Source organism: Scomber japonicus, chromosome 4 (assembly GCF_027409825.1).
Source record: "Scomber japonicus isolate fScoJap1 chromosome 4, fScoJap1.pri, whole genome shotgun sequence".
NCBI lineage: Eukaryota > Metazoa > Chordata > Actinopteri > Scombriformes > Scombridae > Scomber > Scomber japonicus.
In genome coordinates this window covers 27,750,015-27,772,251 of record NC_070581.1, presented here as the reverse complement: position 1 = coordinate 27,772,251, position 22,237 = coordinate 27,750,015, and the positions used below count along the sequence as shown (strand labels likewise).

At 37.7% G+C, this 22,237-nt stretch overlaps 2 protein-coding genes across 2 annotated transcripts; both read left to right on the top strand.

Moving 5' to 3' along the window:
- The first annotated feature begins 1,774 nt into the window (after positions 1 to 1,774).
- LOC128356892 (6-phosphofructo-2-kinase/fructose-2,6-bisphosphatase 2-like) lies at positions 1,775 to 12,507 on the top strand. Its single transcript, XM_053317070.1, has 17 exons — positions 1,775 to 1,846; positions 2,723 to 2,900; positions 3,928 to 4,053; positions 4,498 to 4,594; positions 4,854 to 4,920; positions 5,013 to 5,087; positions 5,176 to 5,232; positions 5,332 to 5,456; positions 6,118 to 6,325; positions 6,552 to 6,698; positions 6,790 to 6,894; positions 7,064 to 7,193; positions 9,057 to 9,119; positions 9,221 to 9,285; positions 11,609 to 11,809; positions 12,284 to 12,351; positions 12,446 to 12,507. The coding sequence occupies exons 2-16, from the start codon at positions 2,810 to 2,812 to the stop codon at positions 12,335 to 12,337; spliced, it is 1,611 nt and encodes a 536-aa protein (XP_053173045.1). The 5' UTR covers positions 1,775 to 1,846; positions 2,723 to 2,809; the 3' UTR covers positions 12,338 to 12,351; positions 12,446 to 12,507.
- A 4,710-nt stretch (positions 12,508 to 17,217) lies between these two features.
- si:ch73-217n20.1 (complement receptor type 2) lies at positions 17,218 to 21,845 on the top strand. The gene is made up of 11 exons (XM_053318032.1): positions 17,218 to 17,269; positions 17,357 to 17,554; positions 18,505 to 18,604; positions 18,686 to 18,759; positions 19,374 to 19,598; positions 19,697 to 19,882; positions 20,873 to 20,969; positions 21,091 to 21,164; positions 21,257 to 21,445; positions 21,542 to 21,727; positions 21,820 to 21,845. Exons 1-11 carry the CDS (start codon positions 17,218 to 17,220, stop codon positions 21,843 to 21,845), a joined length of 1,407 nt encoding a protein of 468 aa, XP_053174007.1.
- Positions 21,846 to 22,237: the final 392 nt, after the last annotated feature.

Here is a 22,237-nt window from a genome sequence, read left to right as displayed (position 1 = left end):
TAAATCAAGGGGGGAAACAGACACCTATCTCCTCCGTCCTTGCACATCCCCTCCACCTCCCCCATGCATTTTCTTCTGGAGGGACCATTGTTGGTAGTTTTCAGCATCATGTATTCTTGCTGCTGATCATTTGAGACACACTGGACCCAAACATTAAGCAGCCATTCACTCTAGGACAATATATGGTGTGTTTTCCATTGTCTTGCTGTCATTTCTGATAGTAATAATAAGACAGGCAAGACAAACAAGAAAAGTTTAATTTACATGTTAGGTATTCTCATATGGCTATATCTAAATTTAGTGGCATTCTTCTTGAACATACGGGAGGATGCTTTGCATCACAGGTACTGAACATATCGCCTCCCACAGGCTTCATGATGAATAAGCAGCAAAGAATCATGAACACATGCGTCAAAGCAGATGAAAATAGCCACAAGACAGCCTGTTAAATACAATGTGATAATTGCTTTTAAAAATGCAACACTAAATCTGGCGACAACAGTAAGGAGTATATCTCAATATATTCACAGCATATACACACTATTATAGCTGATCGTGAATAGTTGTCAAAATCAGCACAATTTGATGTGTTCCTGAAATTCACAGTTTATGATGTGAACAAATCATTTCAGCACTGACTTAAGTGTGATTTATCCTACGTCTTGTCCAAATCTGAATTTTGATTTGGGCACTATGTGGGTCACAGATTTCTCCTTCAACAATGAAAGTCAGCTGTAGAATGTTTATTAGGCTATATTATTTTTCAAAATCTAAGTTGATAATCCCCCCCCCCCCCCCCCCCCCCGTATTTTCTGCACTACTAATCATACGAAAATGGCTTTAAAGCTAAAGAGTGTTTTGATAACTGTCATTTTATCAAGCATTTATTATGTGTTAAATACATAAGTTATGTATGCTTGGAATTAAACAAAGTTGACAAATATATTCATAAACATGTCCATTAATGAATTAATAATAAATTGGTAATGAACCATCCTTATATTTTCTTACAATTATATTGTAGTATGTTAATGCAATGCTGAGGTCCTGTCCTGGTTAGGTTGATACTGCTCCTTCACTAAATTTGTGATAGAAATACAGCACTTTTTACTCCACTACATTTAACAGGTGTATACAAAACATAGGTCTATAATCAGTTTAAAACAATATGATGCACTATAATAGATTACACTTTAAGACTATATAAAATTGTTTTAAAAACTAATCCAACATAGAATGCATAACACTTTGAATGGTGCCATGTATTTTTACATTTCTGTAGGCTATAGTAGGTTATAGGCTATAGTAGATACTATAGTTACCCCTTCCACCACAAGTTATAGTGTTGAAAATATTAATTGATCATAAACTGCGGGATTTGTTTTTATTTGATTCATAGTGCTGTTTTATTAAAAAATAGTCTTCAGGCTGCAATCTAAATGTTTAAACATGACCGGAAGTTGAAGTTTATGTTGAACTTCCTGCCACAGCAGACGCCGGGGGTGGAGGAGGAGGAGCAAAAATACCCGAGAAGAAGAAGGTGTCTGTGGCGGGTGATTTTTTATCTTTCCTAGGACGACGAAGTTATGACCCGCCCTACTCTTCCTCTGATTGGCTTATCCTGACATTCTAACCTTGACTCCAACCAATCATAGTCCTCATGCAGAAACTCAACCAACGAAGGCAACGAGTATTAGCCAATCATAAGCAGAGAAGGGCGGGTCATGTTTTTACCGTCCTAGGAAAAAACATTGGCGTCAGTCGGCCGAATGAACTGATGGCAGCACTGCAAGAAAAGAAAAGCAAAGAAAAAAACGAATATCGGCCGGCACCTGCTGTCGTTTAGGTAAGTTTATAATCTTGTGGTTTGCAACCCTGCTTTGCTTCAACGATTTTTATTGTTATTTTCAGACAACACTTCCTCTCACGAAAGCTGAAGTGATGAAGTTTGTAGGCCAGGAGAGTGAAACCTGTGTATTAATGTAGCAGCCGCAGCTCCACTGTATATATCACAGGATGACTCACTGATACAACTTCTGCTCTCTGACTGTTTTTGAGACATATGCCCTGTAGGTATTACATTTCCATGTCGACGAAGGCAGAAATATTAACCAGTAGTTTAATTACTTGGCTCATGAGTTGTGGCTTGCACCTTAACCATGCATTAATGATTAATAGTCCTGTGCAGGGCTGGAGGGTATATGTTTGGTACAATTAGTGATGAGTCAAGAGGGTAAAGTCATTTTCATTTATGCATAAAAAAACTTTTATCAAAGGACAAAACATGTCAAACCACTTTGACAAATTCGTCAAGGTGAGCCTTCAGAGAAGTCTCAAATTGACCATGAACTAATAAACCAAAAGTATTAATTTCTAATGATATGAAACTGAGTAAAGTTAGACCTTCACCAGCAAAAGTTATGATATAAAACAAAGCCAGTTTATCATAGTGGAAGTGATGTGCTGATATATTGTGTAGATTAACTAACTGAATAATTGACTAATGATTTTAACACTGGTGTGAGCCTACAGATTATTCAGGTAGTTTTATTTCCTCTGGTAATTGTCTCCACCAGTGTCCACCAAATATTTCTGTTTGTCTTCTGCATAAAACATATTACAGTGTTATCATATCATATTAAATCTGAACATCACATCTGACTGTATCTGATCTGCTGTATCATCATACGTTTAATACATCATTGTTCTGTCCTCCACGCAGAGATGCTGACCTTGTCTTGCCAGTGAATAGAGGTCAGTGTCCCCAGACCAGCCGTGACAGGACAGCAGGACGCAGATCAGACCCGCCATGGCTGGAAGGCAGCAGAGACCTGCAGCTGCTTCAGATGGCTCAGCAGAAGCCAAAAGGACAGACCTCAGAGCCACTGAGAAGAAGTGCTGTGAGTAGTTTGTTCGTCTTCTGTGTGGCAGCTCTGCCCTGAAGATGAAATGTTGACTCATTATCTGAGGCATTAATCTGTTCTGTATTAATTACTGAACCTTAATTATTACATAACTTAATATATGCCATCGCATCATGCTGTAAATTGTGAAATGGTTCTTTAAATCACTCTGAAAAGGTTTCTGCAGGCACTGATTATCAAATGTCAACTGTGGCACACCCTCTGTTATCATTTGTATGTATGCAGCGAGGGTGGGTACATACCTTTTGGAGGATTGTAGCACTGTAATGAACAAGGTCAACATTCAGAGTCAGCTAGTAGAAATGTTACTGAACTCAACTTAATTAGTACTTATCAGGCATCAGACTATTAGGAATGTAGGATGGATCTAAAATGATTCCTTTTTAAATGAGCCTTCAACACAAAACTATTCCTGCCTGCAGACATCTGCTGGTAGAATCTTGAGTCAAGTCTGGTCTCGCCAGGTCTTTGTTATGACAGATTTGTGTTCCCTTAGCTGAAGATGGTCTTTAGAGGACACTGAAAGAAAAAGGACAGAGAAAAAAAAAAAAACAGTTTACATATTTTCTGTTTCATGTTCCAGCTGACTGGGTTGTTCAGCAGCAGGACTTTCAAGAAACATTAACCAGATGTCAGGGAATGACAACGCTGGTATGACGGAAATGTTAAACTAAACGTTGACCAGCTGGTAGATAGATACTGCAGGGGTGACATTGGATGATTTCACAACCCTTATTGTTGTTGCTGTCAGTGTAAACTACAAATTGGACATTTTAGATTCTGCTTTTACAGTTGGGGATGTTTTTAAAGTATAACCGAAAGTAAAACAGTGTGTGGCAGTTATGTAGATCATAAAGTTTCCTTGTAATAATCTCTCTGTGTGTGTGTGTGTGTGTGTGTGTGTGTGTGTGTGTGTGTGTGTGTGTGTGTGTATGTATGTGTGTATGTGTGTGTATGTGTGTGTGTGTGTGTATGTGTGTGTGTGTGTGTGTGTGTGTTGCAGCTTGGGCCTCCTACATGACCAATTCTCCAACTGTGATAGTGATGATTGGGTTGCCCGCTAGGGGGAAAACCTACATGTCAAAGAAGCTGACACGCTACCTCAACTGGATTGGAGTGCCGACTAAGGGTCAGTACAGATGCAACACATGTTTGAGTTTCAGCCACATTCGAATTTCAACTGTCCACAGGAAATGCAATAATGTGAGCATTATGAAATAGCAGAAGAGTCTAAAAAGGAAGTATTTTGTTATTTTTTGTATCCAGTTCAAATCAAGGTGGCAAAGTGATACCTTTTATGAATACTGTGATAGTTTTCTAAGATGCTGCTTTAGTGAAAATATTGTGCTTGAGGCAAAGGTGATGTAATTAGCAATTGTGTTTATGTCAACACCCCTATCGCATGACTCTGTTTACCATTGTACGATTATATCACCACCTGGAACGAAGGAGAACTGGTTTGGCAAACATAGTTGAGATAAAGGTCACCACCTCGACACAGAACATACTGTAATCATTCTCTCTGCTTTTTCATGTCTTGTTTTGACTCTCTCTCCTTTTGGTTGTCTTGCAGTGTTCAACCTCGGAGTTTATAGGAGAGAGGCAGTGAAGTCGTACAAGTCCTACGACTTCTTCAGGCATGACAATGAAGAAGCCATGGAGATTAGAAAGTGAGTAAGAGAGTTACTCCCGGTATTAATCTCTGGTGGAGTAGAATGTCGTGATTTGTAAATCCAATATAAACACAGTGACGTTTACAAAGCACACTGTTGGATGTCAGGGTTGCTTGGTTGCTTTTCAGATATAGGCTGACCAAGCTAATGCCTGTTTTGACTGCATGTGTTTTGTTAAACAAATAGGGCTAAAATTACCCCAGCACAGGATGTGTTCAGGATTCATTCAAATAGCTAATGACTTTGAGTTCCACAGGCAGTGCGCTCTGGTGGCGCTGCAGGATGTCAGGGCCTATCTCAATGAGGAAGGAGGCCAGATTGCTGTAAGCACACAGAAAGCTGAACACCTTTCTGCTATTGAATATCAATATAAGTCTCATTTGATTTAACCTGAATATCTCATGTTGACCATCAGGTTTTTGATGCCACTAACACCACCAGAGAGAGGAGGGAGCTCATCCTCAATTTTGCAAAGAACAGTTCATACAAGGTCAGACTTACACTGCTTATTGAATTAATCATTTATTTATATATTAATTATTGCTTTTTAAAGATGGATGTCTTTGTTTTGTCATTAGGTGTTTTTTGTAGAATCAATATGTGACGACCCAGATGTCATTGCTGAAAATATCATGGTAAATAATGCATTTATGCCTTTAAATGTCATTTTGAGCACCCTCAAACTAGTAGAAGTTGCAGTGAGTCATCTCTACAAATGTCTATTTTAAAAAAAGGATGTGAAGGTGTCCAGCCCAGATTACCCAGAGAGGGACAGAGAATCCGTCATGGAGGATTTTCTGAAGAGGATAGAATGCTATAAAGTGACGTACCAGCCTCTAGATCCAGACGAACATGACAAGTAAGAAGTTACTTTGTTACAGACAACACTAGTTACATTTCCTCATATGTATTTATTCTGTCTTGACATTTTTTTTAATACCTCTCATCATCACTAAAACAATTAAAGCAAAACTCATTTAGAGGCCAAACTGTCAAAATCCTCATTGTTTGACATTATTTATCAAGAACATGTACTTGCACAAATCGTCCAGCAGGGGGAAACAGGCTCTCATCTGTAATACAGATGCTTAACATCTTCTGTTTACTGAGTTTAGATGTGTGGAGCTGATATGCGGTAAATCCAAAAGTAGAAATGATTTGTCTTGTTGTCAGTCCTTTGTGCTTCCAGGAAAATCAGTGATTCAAAGCTCGTAATGTTTTAAACTTCTGCCAACAGGCTCAACTGTGGGTGGTTTGTTTGATTTCTTTATAAATGAACTGATCATCTTATCTGGCTAAACTGTAAATGTATTTAAGATCTTTGTTTGTAGAGAGGAGGAACAGTTGTTGATCTAGCTACTAGATAGATCGATGGATAGATAAATTGAATATATCAATATTTAGACTACAACCTAAACAGCAAGATATTCTTTCCTTATCTTGTGTATTTTTTAACTGCTTAAGCCATGTATGTGTGATTGACTCACTTTCTGTTGTCTTTGTTTTGCTCTGACCTACAGGAACCTCTCCTTCATCCAGGTCATCAATGTCGGCCGTCGTTTCTTGGTCAACAGGGTGCAGGACTACATCCAGAGTAAAATAGTCTACTACCTCATGAATATCCACGTACACTCCCATTCCATCTACCTCTGTAGACACGGAGAGAGCCATCACAACGAGCTGGGGCGCATCGGGGGAGACTCTGAGCTGTCGGACCGAGGGAAAGAGGTGCTTTAGCAAATTGTCTCGCTCTTATTTCTAAACTTACACTTCAGGTTGTACGCTGCAGATGCACATTTTCTAGAGGGCTTCAACGAAATCCTGCAGCTACAAATCAACACATTTTTGCCATTATGGGAACAATTACTTCATTTTATCTACTGTGAAACTACCGTTCTGTGCTTAGGTGTCAGTTAATAAAACATAACATTTTCCTTCTATGATCTCTTGTCAGTTTGCAGAAGCACTGAAGGGTTTTGTGGAAGAACACCGTCTGTCAGACCTGAAAGTTTGGACCAGCCAGCTCAGACGCACCATTCAGACGGCAGAGGAACTGGGCGTTCCCTACGAGCAGTGGAAGATCCTTAACGAAATAGATGCTGTATGTTCTGTATTGTATCGTTGAAATGACAGACACCCTAGTGAGAGAGAGGCGGTCATAAGTGTTAAGTGTTTAACTGGTTGTGTTTCAGGGAGTGTGTGAAGAGATGACCTATGAAATGATTGAGGAAACATACCCAGAGGAGTTTGCGATGAGGGACCAGGACAAGTATCACTACCGCTATCCTGGAGGAGAGGTAAAAAAGGAGTAAAAGTGTAACCAACAGTTTAGGCTCTGTTTTGTTTTTTGACATATATCTCACAAAAAAATAAATAAACTGGATACCAAAAGACTTGATGACTAAGCTAAATGAACCTGAACCAAAGCCAGCATTAACTTAATATGTACCTTTCTGCTCTCTGTAGTCCTACCAGGATCTGGTTCAGCGGCTGGAGCCAGTCATCATGGAGCTGGAGCGACAGGGCAACGTGCTGGTCATCTGTCATCAGGCCGTCATGCGTTGCCTTCTCGCCTACTTCCTGGACAAAAGCGCAGGTTAAAAACATGAACAGAAACATGATACATGCCACAACTATGACTTACGTTATAAAGAAGTTTATATGGTATACTGATGGGTCCCAAAAGTCTGAATATGCTGCCAATGTTTTGTTTCTATCATGTAAAAATGATATGGTTAATTTACATAAGTGACATTTCTTTAATAATGTCAAAAGAGGTAATTTGAATGTTTCTGAGCAGGGTATTGGAGATACACTGGAGAGATATTCAGTACCACCTATAGCCCAGTATATCACACTAACAACAAATGAGACAGAAAAACATCTGCATTCATGATACAAACATAAACTGCTCCACTCCAATCAGCAGAACGACAAAACAAGTATAAGACATCTGTTGTTTACATGTTTTGGAGAATGTCACATGCAACACATTTAGGCATTTTTGTGACCTTGAAATATGCTTTTCAAATTAATTTCTGTGCATGCCCTGTGGATATCTGCTTTTAATGCTTTTAACTATTTTTCTGTGACATGACAGTGCTAACCACAGTGCTGCACCATGCTGCCCCCTCATTCAATCTGGATATCTTAATTAACTCTTGATTGCCAAACAATCACACAAACTTCAGTGCACTCCAACTAGTTGTGATTTGGTATGTTATAGGTGTCATCCAGCCTTGTTTTGAAATGTTTTTAACTGGCATAAACAGGATTAGGTCTAGGTGAGTGGCTGGTCAGGTGGTTGAGGCATTACTTAATCCTAAACTTCCGGCCAGCTACTCCAAAGACCCTCTCAGAATAATACTGTTTTAACCGCAGTAGAGATTTATTGGTGGGTGCCTGCAGTTAACAGGGTGAACATTATCTGAGAGAAGAGAAGAATCAGAAGCTAAACTCGTGAATTTGTGCATTTTCAAAGTCAACACCGTGGTCAACGCACACTGCAAAGAGATGGTTGTGTGATACTATATTGAGGTCAGATGTAGTACAGCTGGTTTTTAAGTTTCCACACACTGGACTATAGCTCCTGAAAAATTGTAGACTAACACTCTTGAATTTTCCTTCAGTTCTTTCAACCTGATAACTTTAAACTGTTTTTTCACAAAATAAACAAAATTCTCCCTGAGACCAGATTATCAAGAAAACACTATCAAAAAAGAAGTGCCACTTTAAATTCCAGACTCCATTCTGGCTATTTTTAAGCAGCACAATTTCTGATATTATAAATTGAAATATTTTTTTGAATATTCAGTCATTCGCACTGTAGAACTGATGAAGCCTTTTGCATAAGTTTGAAGTGTTGATACTCATTTAAAAAAGAAAATACTATTTTAATATATAACCTTTTATTTGTGTTGGTTGTTGAAAAATGATGAGTTCTTGATAGTTAACTCAGGCTTTTCTGCTGAACCACATGTGGAAAATTTGTATTGGCATATATGGTTTAAAGACATACATAAACTCATAATATTTATACACATGTGGAAATGGGTGTGAAATTTAAAAACCCTAAATAACAACAGGGTGGTTATAGTGGAAAATGCTGCTCAAAATCACAGCCATAATTATGTGTGGGCAGAGGGAGAGTTTTGCCAGTCAGTACAGGAAGTGGTCACTGCTACAGCATCTGTTTGAAGGCAAAACCACATTTGGATGGTTGAAGAAACCAAAAACGCAGTGGGTGCAGCACTGAATGTCATTTTTTCCCCACTGCATCTCTTCATGGGACATGTTGCAGTCTTAATACAGAATCATGCATTCTCCTTCATAAAGCATGGTGTAAGCTGTCTGCACTGAGGGGTGTGTTATTCCTCTTGCATATGCAGGGAAACAAAAACATGACTGGATAACCACAGCACAGAGTGTCTCAAGTTTTTTTTTATGTTTGTTGGCACAGATGATCTACCCTACTTGAAGTGTCCCCTGCACACTGTCCTGAAACTCACCCCTGTAGCTTATGGTAAGTCACTATACTGTCCTCGAATCAACCTAACTTCACTCACAGTTTTTTTTTTTTTTTTGTTGGGTTGTGACATTTCTCCCGCTGTCTCTGTCTTCTAGGTTGTAAAGTCGACATGTTTGACCTGAAGGTGGAGGCTGTCAACACTCACAGGGACAGACCATTGGTTAGTATTTATTATGTTGTATTATAAACATGCTTTCAGTTATCTCTGACGTGCAACTGATGTCCATCTTGTTTAAATAGTGTGTGTGGCCTGAAAGATCAACCCTTAAAGTCTTGACTGGACAAACTCCTCTGACCAGTCCTATTTTTAATTTCAACAAAATTACACACTGCTGTTTCAGCTTTCAGGAGCCTGATATCCTGTTTTCTGTCAAACGTCCTGAGGCCAGATACATAAAAGTTCATGACTAAAAATCTGTGTATCATTGACAAACTGGATGCAGGTGCATACGCCTGATTTCCACTTACACAGTGCTCCATGAATAGATGTAGATACACCCTTAATTACCGGTTTTCACATTAACACCTCTGTCTTTATACCTGAAAAAAATGATAAAGAGAAGGTTAATTTCACACACTGTGTTTTGTTGAAGCCCTTAAACAATGCCAGAGCAGGTGTTATTATGTGCTACCATTACATAATAATTGTAGTAATAATAATTATGATAATAAACAAGTTTTTCACAGACAAAAAACCCCCCCAGAAAACAGAAATAAAAATAGAATACTAGCTTACTGAACTCGTTTGTCTGATTCTCAATGGGAGGTTATTTCACAGTTGTGGATCCCAGCTACCTGTTGGTGCTTCATGCCTTGTCCTGGAGACAGAGAACAACAGCTGGTCTGCAGACCTTAAAGTACAAGCAGGGGTGTTAAGGGGGAGAAAGGTTGATGATGTGAGATGAGGCAAAGCTGCTCAGTGATTTAGAAACAAGCTATAAAATGTCAACTCTTTACACCATGGGTAACCAGTGCAGTGAGGCGAGAACAGAGGAATTGTGCTCCTATTTTTGAGTTCCTGCAATAACTAAAGCTATAGTATTTTGTAAGTTGCAGGTTGTTAATGGATTTCTAGGGCTGTCCGCCATATAATGAGTCACAGTGATATAAATGGCTGGAGACAAAAGCTTGTGCATCACTTTAATGATAGAAATGATCTAATCTTTGGGTCTAAACACCATCACCACAGTTTTTTTTACAGTGCCCATAATTCATCATATATGTGTAAACAGTCATCACCCATGACACCTCAGTCATCACCATCAAAAAATCAGGAAGTTAAACTGTGATTTTGTTCACGGTTCTCACATCGAAAGAGACTTAAGCTTCATAAAAGTGAATGAATGAAAGAAGATAAAATAAAGGAAATAAAATTAATGTAAATAGAATGGAAAATTTGAGCATACAAAGGTAATTAATCAAAATTAAAGGTGCCCTATGTAATTTTCTCATAACTACACTTGTGTTTACATTGAGTCTTGCTATTGTTGTGTGCATCCTTATCAAAAGTGTAGCAAAGCTGATAGGGTTTTTTTTTAAAATCCTGTCTTGTTTACATTCCTGTTTACTAGTTTCTTCTTCCCTGCCTCTGCCAGCACGTGTATGTATTTCTTTCCACATTACAGCCACTCCTAGATCATTGGGATAGTGTGAAACCATTGGCTGGACTGTGCATCCTCATGTGCATGCACGTGACAAAAAAAAAGGAAACCCACTAATTATAAAAACATGCACTACCTGAGGTTAAAAAAAGTTTAATCAGTGGGACTGTGTTTGGGTGCTGGGTAGGTAGCTGTGGGGTTTTTTTTAGCTGAAAACAGCTGCCTGCATCTGGAAACAATGTTGATTAGAGCGGTGAGAATAAATCAAAACCGTAAACTTGTGGTCGGCAGTACAAAAACATTCAACACCAAAACACTTAACTACTGAGTCAGGTCAAAATCTTTGTGTGCACTTCTAAGAGCAACACCTTTCACATTATACTGTAATGTAGTCATTTGATCCATTTTTGATCCGAACATTTCATTTTTGAGCGGCTTTAATTTAGTAAGCCAACTTGTAATCCCACACAAACTCATACTCAGTTTATCAGGGAGTCCCATGACACTTGCACAACATTTCCTTTTGTCATTTGTTATTTCCTAATCAGCCAGCTACGTATCTGTTCTCGGGCTGTATTGTTTTTTGTTATTAGTGCCAACCTCAAGTTCTAGACAGAGTGGGTGTCAGCACATAAAGACATTCAGTGACATTGAGAAACTTCTTGTTAAATGGGGTGTGAAATATCCTGTCTGCTGACATCAGCCACAACAAAGGTTTTTATATGGCTGTTTGTCTCAGAAGCTGTTTTTTCTTATTTCATCTTCTTACTGTCAGTTACGCAGAGCATAGTGATTACAGACCAAGGAGTGATTATAAATGACGTATGACATAAAGAGCATGTGTTAATCAGTCCACTCACAGTCTTCTTCTTCTCTGACCAGAATAAAGTCCAAACAGATGTTGTTCCACCAGCTTTCCACCGAAGGAACAGCTTCACTCCGCTGTCCAGCCAAGACCAGATTAAGCGTCGTCGTCTTTACAGCATGGGCAACCCCCCACAAGCCTATATGTCACAGGCTCCCACTTTACCCAGCATGCCGTTCTCTGAGGCGTCTGAGGGGGCAGAGTTGCAACAAAGCCAGGTCCGTGTTGTGAATATAACTCTTTATAAGATAGGGGGATTTTTTTTTAAAGTATGTTTTAAAGTCAGTTTGTAAAAGTAATATTTAAAAAATGAAAATCAAACTTCAAAGTAATTCAGTTAACAAAATATTTGATTTTCTGACAGGTTGACAGATCAGAGGCCTAATATGAAAAACAGTGACATTGTATTTTTTCCATGTGGGTTTTTACAACACAGTTCCCTTCACAAGCATCTTGGATGAGCAGAGCTAGATTTTGTAGTGTTTTCCAAGTGCGTAGGTTGCTGCACCTGAAATGACCTTTATTACTTGCTGCACTTTAAGAACTTGGAAGGGACAGAAAGTGGTGTGTTTCACTGCCTCGTGAAGTCACATTTTAATATTAGCTCAAGTTCAATTTCTGCCAGTCAAAACAAACACGTGGAAATTCCTCCGTCGGCTCAATTTGCTCTCCCTTCCCTTTGCATCCCGCAGGACCCTCTGAACGGTTTCACTGCAGCAGAGTCAGACGACTGTATTCAAAATTAAAGAAGCACAAAAAAAGGTATTTTCAACACTTGGCTCTTATCTACCACACAAAATATCTGTGCTCCCCTCCTCAAATACCTCACATCTTTTATTTTGCTGTCTATCCCAGGCTTTTCTCCACATGGATGTAATCACCAGTTGGGGGGGGGAGGACCAGCAGTGTAAAATCCAGACAAGCTTCAACCATTACACTCATAAACACTGTACTACGCACACTCTTGCCACAAATATCTATCAGAATGTAATATCTTTAAAGGCCTGCATATGTTATCTCTTAGGTTTTAGTTTGACAGGGTATATGTGTGTGTTACTGTGTGTGTGCACATATTATGCATACATCAACGTGCTGCCTTTGCACAATCAGCCTACCACCTCAGCTATAATAATGTTAAGATATGTAGTTAAGAGATTCTGAAAATCCATCCATTACTTCCTAGCACACTCCTCATACTGTAAACTGTCGGATGCTGTATTTAGATGTAGGAAATGTTGAATGTGAATTGTATATTTTAAGATTGTATACCTCAGTAGAAGCTGTTGCCTTCAGTTTTAGCATAAGGGAGTGCCTGTCTTAAAATAAGCCTTAATTTGTCCTCAGATTGTTTCTTTAAGCTGTTTAAACATTCCTGTGCATCTTTGATCCGATGGTTTGACAGTGTTGAATACTACTGTTTTGAAGTTTAAGTTAAGCATATTAAATACAATCTATTTTGTGTAAAAGAGACACAAGCTGTAAAAGGTAATGGGTCACACTTAGCTTTAACCTCTCCATCTTTTAGCAATTATTTAGGCAATGCGAAACACTTAATATTGATTAATCCATTAGTCTTTTGTCTATAAAATGTCATCAAATATTGAAAAGGTTCATAATGTCCTATAGTCAAAGTTGATGTCTTCAGATATCCAACCAACAGTCCATAAAGATTGGTAAGTTTGCTATGTATGACAAAGAAAACAATCATATTCTCACATTTGAGAAGCTGGAACCAGCAAATGTGACAAGAATGATTATTCAGTTATTAAAATAGTTGCTCATTCTTTTTCCTTTGATCTGATACTTGATTAATCGTATCTCTAGTTTATCACACACTATAAGGTAGTTGTTAGAAGTTAAATCCCCTACTGTGGGCACCCATGGGTGACAGCTGGTGTACAAACATAATAAATGACAACACAGTAAAAACACAGTTGTAGTAAAGCAAAATACGTGTTGAAAAATATTGTACATTAACACTACATTACAGTGTGTTATAAACCCTTTATACTTAATTACTGCTTATAAATGTAAAATATGGAGCTGTTGAAGTAAAATGTTACCAAATAAGGAAATGTTTTGTCTTTAAAGTGCAGCAGCTACAGTGTCTCTGTGACAATTATTCCAGTCTTTCCTTTAATGATACCTATTTGTATATTTTGCCATCTAATTGATGTTTTATATTTTAATATATTCTACATCCTACTTAAAGCTGATCACATATGTCCTCTGCTAGATTATAACAAAAATATTGCAAATGCAAAGTGCTCGACAGCATTTAATATTTTGTTTTTGTTTTTTTTAATTAAGTTTAATGCTGTTTAGTTTTTAATCAGGAAGAGCAAAACATTTTCTGCACTTCCGATACAATAAAGATACTGTGTGTTAACTACTACCTTCATAATGTCCATGTGGGTATCTGTTCAGATGACTGATTTTAATACTGGGAATGAAATCATTTGGAAAAGTGCCTTTGTTGAAGGATTACAACGCTGTGACAATACTAATCAAAAGTATTTAAGAGACATGGGATTGATAAATACATTTTGGACGTCTTAAAAGCTTTAATGTTGCACACAGCTGCGCATGTTTTAATAAATAAAGTTGATTTTAAACTATTTTAGTGTGTTTATGATTACCATGACCTCAGCAAAACTGTTTGGTAAAGAAATGTGGCCAAGGACTTTGAGATCATTGGGAGTCGCCTTCCTGTCCCTGAAGAGCCAGACACACCAAGATCACTCTGATCCTGAATTCTGTGTTTATTTCACGTTATGTAACCAATGGGCGAAAGAGATGTTTATGCTGACATGTGATGTTAAACTAAACTGTCATGGATATAAAACTTAACTGACATAAATATTTCATTTTTGTTCAAATGGATGAGACAAATCAGACTGTCACTGTTTTTTGTATGGGTGAGTTCACTCTGTTTGAAATATTGATGCGATGCTGCAGCCTATTAACCAATTAAACCAACATCATCACTGAGTCACTCATGATCGCTACTAAATATAGACATACCCAAAATTCTGAATTAGGAATAGACATTTTCGTTATGCTCACTGAATGTTTCCAAATTGAGTTTTACTGGTATTAGCAGCACAGTGAGTCAGTGGGGAAATGGAAGAGGAAAGAGTCAACTAATCAGTTGTATTTATGGGAATTTTATCTGCAAGATGCTTTGACGTCTGAGATGATCCTTGAATGAGTGAACTCAGATAAAAAGCTGTGATTAATTCCAACGCTGATTGCAGATGTTAAAATAAAAAAGGATATTGAAAAACAAAGCATGTAATGTGTCATTCTTAGTTGTTTTACTAGTGAAAAAATACTGAACAAAAGATGCATTTAACTTGACATGTTTTATTATATTCTTCAGTCAACAATGCTAAAAGTGCATTACATTTAAATTTAAAGGTGCAGTGAGTGAGATTTAGTGGCATCTAGCAGAATGGACTGGGCAGAAATGGAATATAATATTCATAGGTATATTTTAAACAGTGTATAATCATCTGAAAATAAGAGTTGTGGGGTTTTTTCCACCAATTTTGCAGCCACTGTAGGCTCTCCTACAATCTTGGAAGGGGAGAGTGAGGGGTAGGGCATTCAGTTGGTTGCAATCTACAACCTCACCACTAGATGCCACTAAATCCTACACAATGCACCTTTAACTATCAAGGTGTTTTTATCAGGCCATGATGGCTCAGGTCTGGGCAGGACTTCGACATCATTAATGTGAGGAGTCAAACATCACTGTGTGTCAGAGGCAGAGGGACGTAATGAGATGACATTGTGTTCTTACCTGGTGTGTAAAGTGTGGAAAATAAATCAACGCTGGGAGGAAGAGGCAATTATATTAATTTACTTGTGTCCAATGCAGTTTTCAGTTAGCTGTATTTGCTTTATACTTCTACTACACTTCTGTTTTAGAGGAAAATATGGTACTTTCCCCCCTGTTACCTTCTTCTGATGACTGTATAGTTACTAGATACTTTGTAAATTAAGCTTTTTACATCCAAAACACATTGCGATCTCGTAAAATACTTGTTCCCAACCTTTTTGTCTCATGATCCCCAAAAGCACTAAAAGATGTTTTAGTGTAACTTCTTGTCACAGGTTGCATACTGCTAACATGAGTTGCAAACAGTTCAACCAAAGAAAGATGGAAAGTTTTTATTAGCGTGTGAGGGGTTAAACTATCCAATATATCACAAAAAAAAGGGAAAAGTTCCAAAAATGCATAACTTATTAAAAGCAAACCCCAATAGCGTGCTCCCACATGCTCCACATTTCTGTTTGAGGCTATATTAGCCTCTTATCACACCTGGATCATGTTGGTCGAGTGGCATTGTGAGTAATGTACGTTTTGACAAGGTCGAATAATTTATGAAATAAGAAAGACAATATTATGGATGTAGTGCTCAATTTTGGCTTTCTCTTTTTAGCCCATTGTGATTAAAACAAAATGATAGGATTTCAATACTAAATCCTTGGAGTATATCTAATTATCTCATACCCCCTCCAAAGTAGCACAGATGGCGCAGCCACAACTTTAAAACAGTGCTTAGCTACGTGTGATGCATCCATTTAAGTGTTTGGGTGGGTTTTTTTTAAATTGTGGTATTGTCTGATTGGCAAAACAATGTTGTGACCCACTGCTACAAGAATTTCAGTAAATTGCCAGGACAAAAATATCTCAGCATAGAAACACTGATGAGAGAGAATGAAAACTCTGACTAATGAAAATTACTAATGCAGTAATGGTGTGAAAAAAACAACCATATAATTATTTACAATCTTTATTGTGCTCAAACATTTGTTGTGGTCCTCCATTCCCTCTTTGTAATTTGGTCTTATTAAAGGACCAAACTGTAAAAACCAATATGATCAACATTCTTCATTTCTAAATATTAAAAGTTGAAATCTGATGGGAGTTTTGTTGCTTGAAGATAACAGTTTTGTTCTTTTACCTTATATCCCCCCTATTTTAAAAAAAAGTTTATCACTTTTTTAAATGTCTTAAAAGCCCTTCTTTCATCTTTATAGCATAGGAATTAAAATAAGACCCCAATTCTTTACTGGAAATGTCTAATCTGGGTTTAATGGATTCAAGGTTTGGCACACCGCTGCACCACATATAGTTTATGGGCATGGTTTTGCCTGTTGAGGATTACATTTAATTCTTTTTAGCCCTTAATGATTTAATGATTTTAATTCATTCAGATCACCATCTTTGTAATAAAGGGTTCTGAGTGAAAAGATAAAGGTTTAGTTGAATGATTATCACAATTCAATGTTCATAGTAAAGTCACAATTACTTTCCAAGGTGTTGGCAAACCAGTGTGCCATCAATCTATATTTTAGCTTCTAGCTATATTCCCATCCTGTCTTTACTTCTTACCACAGTGCTGTGTGTTCAGTCCTATCTTTGTCCTTGTATTGTTTTGTACTGTCTCCTTGTCGTCAAGTCTATGATTGTAATAATTTCAATCAGCTGGTCTCCTGGGCTGCTCCTGGTGTGCCGCCTCTCCTCTATAAATTGCTTCGTCTGATCCTCCTGTTGGCACTTGTGATCTGCCTTCAAGGATTTGTTTTACGCAGGGCGCAACGCTGACCGACAAACATGAGTCTCTGGTGGAATATTGTGTTCTTATTGTTTGCTTCACTTGCTTCAGGTAAATAACACACACAAAAAATCAACAAAAATACAGATTATAAATGTTTTGAAATTTTAACTGATGGTAATTTATCTTCCAAAATAGCTCAAGTTTCAAAGATATGTGGGCCACCACCGGAGTATCCCTACACCAGACTAGCCGAGAAGTACACCCAAAGACTGAGGTTCAACATCGGGGAGAAAGTGTACTTTAACTGCGATGACGACTTCACTCCGTCCAGAGGCAGCCGTGCTGTGCAGTGTGTTGGTGGAAAATGGACCAAACTCACACTAAAATGTGAAAGTAAGTACTTGACATATTTACTGGCAGTCCAATTCAGTAATCACCTGGCTGGCAAACGTATAGTTAAACCTTGTTTTTCCGGAGGGAAGCTTGATGTGATGTGAGGATTTAAAGAGATTTAAAATGGGCTCACCAACAGTCTGAAGCCCTCTACTGGTCATATGAGATGTGCATGTTCAGTTAATGTCTGCACCAGATGTAAGAAGACACAATAAAACTATTATTAGGGCAAAAATCAGACAGCATGGCAAAGAGTTCTCACTTGTTTTTTTTAATTTGTATATTATACAACCAGACTTAAATGTGAACTGGTGGACAGTAATATATTGCATATGAAACGCAAACCAAAGCAAATGTCGTTTATATATTAAAAAATAAATAAAAATCTGTGTTTCAACCGAGTCTCTAGTGTTTGTTACAGTTGGACTGCACAATATCTGGTGCTTGAAAACATTTCATTTTAATATTATCAGAACTTGCTCATGTGGTTGGAGCTAAGGAAGTTAATTAGAAACTTTAATGTCTCTATTGTGGAAATCTTTGGCTTTACCACACAATGTTAAAACAACACACGACAATGTTAACATTATTTTAAATGCATATATTAAAATAATTAACAAAAAAATAAAGATCCTGAATGCACAGCTTTCTTTTGAATTTCACAAGTCACCATGGGGCAATTCCCCCATTGATTTGTTTTTTTTAAATACTGAAAACTCTACTAAATATGTATATTTGGTTACATTTTATATTTTAGTCTTTTGATGAAATTGGTATTTACTCTGCTGCTTTGTTTAGGTGGATGAATACCAGGGCACTGTTACCTGTTGTAATACAGTCTTCCTAATCTGAATCTCATCACTACCCCACAAAACTACATTAATGAGCTTTAGTGCACTCCAGTACAACCTAATCCCTTTTTTTTCTTATTTCACTCTTGATTCCAACAGAGAGATCATGTGGCAATGCTGGCGACCTCCCGAATGGGCTTTTCCAGTATGAAGGGAATTCATTAATCGGAGAGAAAGTTTATGCGGTATGCAACGATGGGTGAGTTGTGTTTCTATAAACTTGTCTAAAACTTGTTGTAAACTGCTGAGTTTGTGTTTGACAGTATCTCCATATTAACAGATACACTCTGAAAGGACTCAACTATATGATATGCAAGAAGTCTGGCTGGACTGGGGAATTCCCCACTTGTGAAGGTACTTTTAACACAGCATTCATACTGGATAGTTATCTGAAACACACTAGCCAGATGCCCCCCCCCCAAAAAAAAAAAAAACCCCAAAAAACAAAAAACAAAACACATTTCTCATATGTATATAACAGTCAAATAGTTTCTATAATGACTAATCTGTTTTATTACACGTACTGTACTCCAACTATGTAAAACACGCGTGATTCAATCATTCTTGAGAAATGTTTTTATGAATGAGTAACAACTGCCTGAGCTTTACATGAAGGTATTTGGTTAATCCCTTAATTCATTTAACCATCTTTTAAAAGGAGATTAATCATGTGATCAAAACCTATATAATGAACATTTTCCTCCAGGCAGGGTTAATTTATTTTTGTGATACAGACATCAAAATGGTCTCATTGGAGTTGTCTGTATTTGAATATCTAACACGTACTCTGGCGATGATTGCATATTTTGTTTTTTCTGGACTTTTATGAGCTTAAATATGTAAATTAAGTCAATCTTATTAAACATACAATTTCTTTTAATTCCTTTTTTTTTAATTTAAAATTTTTTTTTTTATTCTGGAGGAAAAACAAAAAAACCCTCACAGAAAAACTGTTCTGATTTCTTCAGAGGGAACGGCCACCTGCTCCAGTCCTGCTGTGGCCAACTCTGTGAAGAGTGGCGGATATGTTTCTGTGTACCAGGTGGGAGAGACCATGACCTTCACCTGCAGTCCAGGTTTCCAGCTGGATGGAGCTCAGCTGGTCACTTGTGGGCCAGACGGCCAGTGGCAACCTAAACCCCCACAGTGCCTGCCCTCCCCTGATGAAGCTAAACCTGCACCTGACAACAAAGGTCAGTTTAATTTTTACTAGATGCTCCACTTTTTTTTTAATTTATTTTTTTTATCTAAACTGACTTTCCTGGCTGGAAAATGTCAATCTATTCAGCAGGTAGATGTGGTGTGCCTGAAAACGCCAACAACGCCGGCCTTGCTGATAAGTACTTTATGATGACATCATTTGCTTCTGGTGACAGAGTCCATTACGTGTGTGACGTTGGATACATGCAAGCAGGCGGCAGCAGATATCGTACATGCAACGAAGGAAAATGGACACGGTTGATGATGAGATGTGAAAGTAAGAACTCTTACATACTTCCACAATCAAGCTTTTGTCCAATGCTGTTTGGATATTACACAAGATGATTTGGTAACTCACCATTTTCCAAGTCATGCTCTTGTGTAATTTGTTTTTTAAATGTACTGTATTTGCTATATTTTATTCAACCACTGGTGTTTAATTTTTAACATAGTGTGAAAACACCTCTTAACAATATACCAGAGCTTTAACTCCCTCCAGGTAAACCAACCCAGTAAACATCTTGTTTGAATCTTTGGCATATTACTAATGCATGATACTACAGTGTAAACCCTGAAAAGACCGTTTCATGATTTTTCAAATCGGTCTTAAAACAGTCACGCACCCAGATGAACATTTGGAACAGGTTTTCTTACTGTAATCATTCCTCCTGTTCATACTGGCTATTAAAATATCTCCTCAAATGTGCTTACAATGTACAGTAAGTGATGGACAAAATCTACAGTTTATCTGACTATAACATGAAGCTCCAGTTGTCTGAGTCAAATACAGTAGATATCTTTCAACATTATAGTCTTAGTAAAAAATGCCCCTCCTTTGTGTCTCGATGGATGGACAGTGTTTACCTTTTCAGCTGCAGTGGTAGGATTGTAACAAAGAGGAAATTTAGCACTAAAAAGACAATAACTTTAATTAATTTAATGTCTGAAACTATTAGTTTTGAATATGTTTTAAATGCATTTTGTTTTTTGTTTTGTTTTTAATGGAATGAGGACTGGATTTTGTCATCCATCACTTAAATTGAACGTGCCATCATTGAAGGATCTCTTCATTATCAATAGAAATGTGTATCAATGTTGATTTGGGCACCTGTTTTAGGCCTTTTTTTTTTTTTTTTTTTTTTTAACAATGGTTGTATTGATGGTGTGGTAGTAGTGGTTCAGGACTTCTCTACTGTTGTGCTGACAGATGATTTAAAAAATGTTGTAATATCTTAATCTACAATAAAAAACTTTTCTTCCCCAAAAGTAAGGATGTGCGGCTCTGCGGGCGAAATTCTCAATGGACAGTTTATGTATACTGGAGTTGAGTTTGGAGATGTTGCTACAGCCATCTGTGATGAGGGGTAAGAAAATACTTAAACTTCTTGAAGACAGGCTGCTTTCTTGTATATGGTTATTAACTACACTTTAAGCTTTTGCATTCTTCATCACTGAAAATGTGACTTCATACACATTCTGCATCAGGTATATCCTTGTGGGAAAGGACACCAGAAACTGCCTGAGTAACGGCTGGGACGGACGTATTCCAGTTTGTGAAGGTGCAGTGAACTTATACATGGATCCTTTGTCAGGTGGCTTTTTAATTTTCCTTTCTCTTTTAACTGTGCAAAAACATCTGTACCTCTTCCAGCTGTGACATGTCCAGAGCCTCAAGAAGTGGCAAATGCACGTAGGGAAGGCCTACAGGATTCAAGTTACACATACGGAACTGCGGTTCGCTATCGGTGTCAAGTGGGAACCCTGACTGGACCATCCTACATATGGTGTACAAGCAATGGGACATGGAACTCACCACCTCCAGAGTGCTCCTCCCCCAAAGGTTTGTGACATTCTTGGTATAAGGGCAATCTTTTATTTAGAGGTTATTGTTTTGTGTCATGAATGGAATGAAAACTTGAGTTTTGTTTCCTCACAGAAATAACATGTCCTGCTCCAAACGTGGCCAATGCCTACTGGATGCGAGGTCACCTCAAGAAGTTTCAATACAGAGACAATATATCAATTGAGTGTAAGCGTGGTTACAAGATGAGTGGTCCGAGCACCATCACATGTGGTGGTAATGGGCGATGGTCACCTGGCCTTCCCTATTGTCAACGCATTGGTAAGCTATAAACTCCTTGTTGTAAAACTAACATCAAGTCACCGATTTTACAACACTATTTTTAAAATCTTTTTTTTGCCTCTTGTTTTTAGCATCATACTCATACTGGCGAAAGTAGAGGTAGCTGAAATGTGAAACTACAATATTCAATCCAAGCAGTGTAAACCATTAACAAGCAGGTGGAGGATGGGGAAATATAGTCCCTTTAAGCTACACTAAATGTCTTCCTTCTAAAGCAAACCAATGATGTACCGATTTTTGTATTTTGTTATTTCAAAAAAAAAACTTTGTATAAACTCATTTATATAGACATTAAAATGTGTGAAATGAAGCTGAAGTACAGTATGTTTATTTCGATAAGTGTTTTGGGCAAGAACAAGTACAAACTTGTTTCATTCACCTCTGTACATTGCTTTTTCTTTACAGTTGATAATGTTATGTGTATCATCTCTATAGACTAAAACGGTGAGTGAGCATTTCATGAACAAACAAGCTACAAGAAAATAAGAA